At 67.1% G+C, this 5,605-nt stretch overlaps 2 protein-coding genes across 2 annotated transcripts in view; one reads left to right on the top strand and one right to left on the bottom strand.

Annotated features, from left to right (window-relative positions):
* Positions 1-3,820, bottom strand: part of MNEG_8078 (hypothetical protein) — a gene marked incomplete at both ends in the record, with an annotated part of 4,835 nt that extends 1,015 nt beyond the window's left edge. Inside the window, 11 exons of the mRNA XM_014043448.1 lie at positions 83-189; positions 596-770; positions 975-1,099; positions 1,372-1,433; positions 1,668-1,841; positions 2,062-2,293; positions 2,512-2,703; positions 2,906-2,979; positions 3,205-3,350; positions 3,504-3,572; positions 3,736-3,820. Of these exons, the coding sequence (XP_013898902.1) occupies positions 83-189; positions 596-770; positions 975-1,099; positions 1,372-1,433; positions 1,668-1,841; positions 2,062-2,293; positions 2,512-2,703; positions 2,906-2,979; positions 3,205-3,350; positions 3,504-3,572; positions 3,736-3,820 (1,441 nt within the window). The remainder of the gene's footprint in view (positions 1-82; positions 190-595; positions 771-974; positions 1,100-1,371; positions 1,434-1,667; positions 1,842-2,061; positions 2,294-2,511; positions 2,704-2,905; positions 2,980-3,204; positions 3,351-3,503; positions 3,573-3,735) is intronic.
* Positions 3,821-4,836: 1,016 nt separating this feature from the next.
* The window catches only part of MNEG_8079 (centriole proteome protein), a gene marked incomplete at both ends in the record, with an annotated part of 7,646 nt that continues 6,877 nt past the window's right edge, over positions 4,837-5,605 (top strand). Inside the window, 2 exons of the mRNA XM_014043449.1 lie at positions 4,837-4,850; positions 5,073-5,560. Of these exons, the coding sequence (XP_013898903.1) occupies positions 4,837-4,850; positions 5,073-5,560 (502 nt within the window). The remainder of the gene's footprint in view (positions 4,851-5,072; positions 5,561-5,605) is intronic.

Raw genomic sequence — 5,605 nt, forward strand, 5'->3', positions numbered from 1 at the left:
GGCGAGCGGCGGTCGAGGCGCTGCGTGGGGGTGCGGACAAAGGGAAGAAAGCATGTGCGGCCCAGCCCAAGCACCCGCACACCTGGCGCAGTGCCTGGCGCGCTGCCGCCGCCGGTGCCGTCGGGGTACGCGCTGACGCGGCGGCCCTCATTGTCCAGCTGGTCGATGCTGAGCTGGCGCACCAGGCCCCTGGCGGGTTGCGCGACGGGCGCGGGCGGGTTGGGTTGGGGACGGTCGGTGGGTCGACGGGGGCGCGCGATGCTGGCGAGGAAAACAGATCGCAAACGGCGAGGGGCCAAGCTGTACGTATTCGAATGCGCTTGGTTTGCATTCACCTACGTGCTGCCTTAAAAGGTGGGACCTGAGGCGTAGGGGCTGCCCCACTCAGCACCACGGCGAGCCAGCGGCGGGGCCAGCTCACCGCCCTTGGCAAGTGCACTGTCTCACTCCTTCTCTTTCTTGCTTCACTCCCTTTTCCATGAACAACCACACATATCCATCCACAGCCGTAAACACACACATGCACACACACACACGCACACGTGAGCAAATCCAATATGCACACGCGCGTGCACCAGCTTCCAGCCCGACGCACCTCAGCGGCGGCTCCATGGGCGCCACCACCGCCCTGTGGTACAGCCGCACGTCCGGCGTTGGCGGCGGGCTGCCGCCCCCGCCGGGCAGCCGCCGCTGCGCGAGCGTCAGCGTCGGGCTCTCGTCGCGCAGCGCGTCCGCCTGCAGCGCCGCGGCGGCGCGCGCCTTCGAGTCGCCTGCGCGTCGATACGGAGAAGACAACATAAGGGCGGCGCGGCAGGGGCGAGGACCCGTGGGTTGCGCTTTTCATTCGGCCGCCCGGCAGGGCTGCACGGCTGACCTGCTGGCAGCGAGGCAGCTGGCGCCTGTGCGGGTGTCGCAATTATAAAGAGGTCGTAGGCAGGCAGAAAAGCAGTCAAAAGGGCTTGCAGGCGGCTCACCGCCTTCCTCCTTGACTTTGATCGCGGCGGCCGCTGCAGCCGCCTCTGCCGCCGCGGCCTCTGCCAGCAGGTGGGCCGCGTTGGTGCTGCCGTGTACGCTGCTGAGGTAGGTGCTCCACGCGGGGCTGTGCAGATTGTGTTTGTGAGGTTAAGAGGGAGGGAAGGAGCGGGTAAGTGTGTGTGTGTTTAGGGCGGGGGGCGGGGTGAAGACATGCCCACATGCAAGAGCATGCATGTTTCGTGTGCATGCCAGGGAGGTACACAACCCAACGAGCACGACCTTCAAGGCTGCCCCAGGCCCTTGCGCCTGACACACAAGGCGAACGCGGTTCCAGGAGCCGCCAGCGCGATGCTGTGCGCGGCGCGCAGAGGGGCAGCCAAGGCGCCGCGGCCGCACCTGCGGGGGTCGCAGACGACGAGCTCGGTGCCCGCGCTGTCGTCAGCCAACAAAAGGTCATCCTGTATGGGATGAGGGATGAGTATGATAAGCAAGAGAGGATTCAGGAGTTGATGACTGCCCCAGACCAACTGGTCCGCGGTGATATGGCGGCGTGCAACAACCGCTGCCACAGCTGCGGCTCGACCTTGACGCGCGCCGCGCCGGCGCCCGGCCGGCCCGTTGAATCAGACCTCCCTTGCGTTGCTCTGCACTCTGCCAAACCCATTGCAGATTTTCGAAAATGAGGGGCGCACCAGCAGCTGGCTGCCCTTGAGGCCACCATACAGGAACACAAACGGCCCCGCGCTCGCGACCGCGTGGCGGCAGCGCCGCGCGGGGTCGTCGCCGCCGGGCGCGTCGCCGGTCGCGGGCGCGACCCAGGCGCCGCCGCTGGTGTCGAGCATAACAGTGCTGGTCGCCTCGTCCACCTGCGCGGCGAGTCGCAGGCGATGTAAGCAACGTAAACGATGGCATGCCGTGCCAAAGACGCCCCCTGCCGGGTGCAGCACCAGGGGCAACCCTTGCCAGCCCAGCAAGCCTCGTGTGACAGCAAAATCTATTGCCCCATCCAAGCGCTTTCGCAGGAGCAGCCCCCTCACGAGCGGAACCACCACCAGTCCCCCTGAGGAGCTGCGCGCAAGCACCCACCATGCGCCCGCCGCCGACCGCGCCGCCGGATATGTGCAGCCGCGCCCCCGCAAACACCGCCCCGTGCTGATACCGCCCCGCCGGCATGCTGCCCGGCGCCGCATGCCACTCCCACCGCCCGTCGCGGTGGCGCGCGAAGCCGAAGGCATCCGCCAGCGGCGTGCCGCCGACATCGCGGCCGCCGCAGAGCAGCAGCAGGCCGTCGGAGCGCGCCGCTGCCGCCGCATACATCCTATCGCATGCAAGGGACGGTGGGGTGTCGGCTTCGCTCGTGAGCAGCCGCTCGAGAAGCAGAAGATGAGCGGGATGCAGGGGAAGCTGCAGCACCCCAACGCCGCCGGGCTCACATCTGCTGTTGCGGCGGGCCGTTCCTTGCAGACACTGGAGGCCTCCAGGTCACAGCTGCCTGGCAGCTACCCTGCAGCTGCCTAGCAGCTGTCCAGCACCCACCTGGGGCAGGGCATGTCCCCAGCATCCGTGATCTTGCGCCACGCGTACGGCTTCTCGCTGGTGTCCAGCGCCCACGCGTCGCCCAGCGTGCTTTTCCCGTCGTTGCCGCCAATGGCCACCAGGAAGCGGTTGGCCACCAGGCTGAGCGTGTGCGCGTAGCGCGCGCTCGGGCCCGCGCCCTGCACCAGAACCCTGCAGACGGTTGGAGCCGCAGCGGCGAGAGCGCCTTTCGCTATGGGCCGGCCTGCGGCTGCCACGCCACGCCGCCGCAGCTGGTGGCTGCCACGCCATGCTGGCGAGCCACGCGCCGCCGACGGTGCCGCTGTGTCCTGTGTTGATCAACAACGGCGTGTTCCTGCTCGCCCATGCCGCCGACCCCGCTCGCCTGTGCCACCGCGGCCGTTCGGGGTCTGAGAAATCCAGCACGTGCAGGTCTTCAGAGGCCAGCCCCGCAGGGCCGATGCCGCCCTGGGTTGACAAAGCGAGGCATCACACGCGCCGGCTGGATCGCCTGTGGAGCCAGCACGTCTCAAGAGGCCGCTTCCGCTCTCCCACAGCCGCTCGCTCAGGCACCGCAGGCGCATGGGTGGGGCTTGTGCTGCGGTTGCGCCTGCATGAGCGCAGACTTCGCGGGACGCCGCGCCCCGCGCCCCGCTCCGCGCCCTCGCTGCCCCATGTGCGCGTTGCGCGCACCTGCACCACCACCATGGAGCCGACCGCAGCCGCCGCGTGCGCAGCGCGCGGCGAAGGCGCCTCCCCGAGCGGCGTCATCTTCTCCCACTTTCCGGTCTTAACGTCGAAAACGTGCACGTCGTTGGTCGCGCCCGCCAGACGAATGCCTGCCGGACGGATGGACAGGGGCGGCGCAGGCGCACGCGGTTGCGGCCGGGCATGGGCGGGCGCTTTGCTGGCAGCCGATGTCTTGCATGCGCCTCTGCCAAGGTGGCATGCCGTCAAACGCCCATGCCCACCTGTAGCTGCAATGTTCGCACCTGCCGCAGACTGGGCCGGGGAGGATCCATCCGCGCTCTTCGAACCGCCCTCCAGGGCGGTGGCGCCGCCTGGTGCACGTGCGGGCGGCGGCGGGACCGGCGTGATCACCCTGACGAGGCCTCAAGCCGCTAGAGCTCCGGCCACCATCGAGACCTCCGTTGTGTGCACTCAAAGACCCACCGAAAAGGACGAGCCTGTTCAGCTCAGCGACCGCTGTGAGACTGTGCCCACAGCGGGGCCCGGGGCTCGCGCCCTCCGCTGGGAAGGGTCTAGGACGCGCCACGGGCCGCGCCGTAGCACTAGCATCGACCTCCATGCGATCAAACGATGCCCTAACGCAAAGGCCCGCGGGTTGGGGTGATCTCGCAGGAGTCTTCAAAGCGCGCGCGAGGTGTGCACTAGGGCTGCATGGTAACAAGTAAGGCAAGCTTGCACCTTTTCAAAAGGGTTGATGCTGTGTGTGTTGCAGAGCCTGGGTTGAGAACGGCTTCGCACCGCCCGCACAGTGCTCCGAAGACTAGTCCTGCTCAAGGGCTGCACGCCGCACGGCACTCGGTCAGCGGTCAAGTGGATGTTGAAGGCAAATCGGAGCTGGCAGGTATGTCTGACGCTCATTCAATTTCGATCAGTGGCAAGGGCTGCTACGTATGCAAGGCCGGGCCGAGGGACACGCCAGCACAGCACCCGCCCGCACGTGGCCTGGGCTCAGCTGTCAGTTGCTGGGCCACATACGTCGGATACCCGTGCACTATGCACCTTGATTACTCGCCAGTGTGTCGGATGTGCAAGTTACGTGCGAGCCTGTATGGGCAGGCGCAGCACTTTGAGGGCGGTGCAAGCCCGCATAGCAAGTGTGACCCCAGCCGCACTGAAGCGCTTGGCAAGCCCGCATGCCCCTCGCCAGTGGTATGACACTGGGGTGTGCGTGGCACCCCACCCAGCTGTGGCGAAGGTCTGCATCACATTGTGGGCATGGGTCCTGTGGACTAGCTTCGTGCTCCCTGGGTCTGCAGCAGCGGATACAGAATGAGTAGTAATCAGATCACGTGCGTTCAACGCTTCAGAGTCGGTGACGTCAATCGCATTTTTTTCCCTCACGTGTTGACCAAACCGGCGATTGTCATGGCCGGAGAATTCGTCGTCGTGCATTATCATGTTGACCCTTGCAAGCTCGCCGCTTCAGTCGGCTGCACGACAATAGAATACACGTTTCGTCTCAAATATATTATTTCCAGCTTGTGGCTCAGTGCACTTGTCATCTGCGCCGGGCGAGTGCAGCGCGGCAGACGGAGCAGCGCGCCGAACGGCGTGCTGCACTGTTGACTTCTCAATATGGAGCTGAGCGGGTGAGGCTGGCCAGGCGTACGAAAAAATTTGGTTTCCAAAGCTACTCTCAAACTGCATAGCTGCAAAGATGCATGATGCATCGGTGGTGCAACACCCCAGCTGCACAGCGGCAGAGGACACGACACCAACCACACCGCGTGCCCCTGCTGCTCCTTCGCATGTGCTTTGTCATGTGCAATCACCCCTGCATTCTGCGCCCCTCGTGCACCGCACTCTCTCAGTCCTGGTGTAAGGGCCAGCGCCGCGGGCGGCCGCCGCGCGGCGGACGCCACTGGCCCTCGCGCCGCCAGCCCCGCCTCGGTCGGTGGCGGCGGCGCGCCGGGCGGCGGCGATCCCTCCAGCGGCGACGACGCGGACCTCGGATCCCTCGAAATAGGTTCCGCATCTTGGAGGCGCGGCTACGGCGGCGGTCGCAGCGGCGGCGGCGCCGCAGGCGGCGGCGGCAGCGAGGACTCCTTTGGGAGCCTGGGGAGTGCGGATGATTACGGCGGCGACGGCGACGGCGGCGATTCCTCGGAATTCGAGGAGTCGCTGCTGGGCATGGATAGCTCGGTCGCGTCGCCGGAGCCGGCGGCGACTGCGCCGCTTGATGGCCGCGCGACGCCGGCGCCGCACAACCCCGGCGGCGGTGGCCTAGACGGCGCCGGCCGCGCTGGGGCGGAGGAGGCGGTTGTGGCGCAGCCGGCGCAAAGGGCGGCCGCTGAGGCTGGTGGCGGCGGTCGCGGCGGGAGCAGCGGTCGGCGCCAGTGGGAGC

Source organism: Monoraphidium neglectum, assembly GCF_000611645.1.
Source record: "Monoraphidium neglectum strain SAG 48.87 unplaced genomic scaffold scaffold01496, whole genome shotgun sequence".
Taxonomy (NCBI): domain Eukaryota; kingdom Viridiplantae; phylum Chlorophyta; class Chlorophyceae; order Sphaeropleales; family Selenastraceae; genus Monoraphidium; species Monoraphidium neglectum.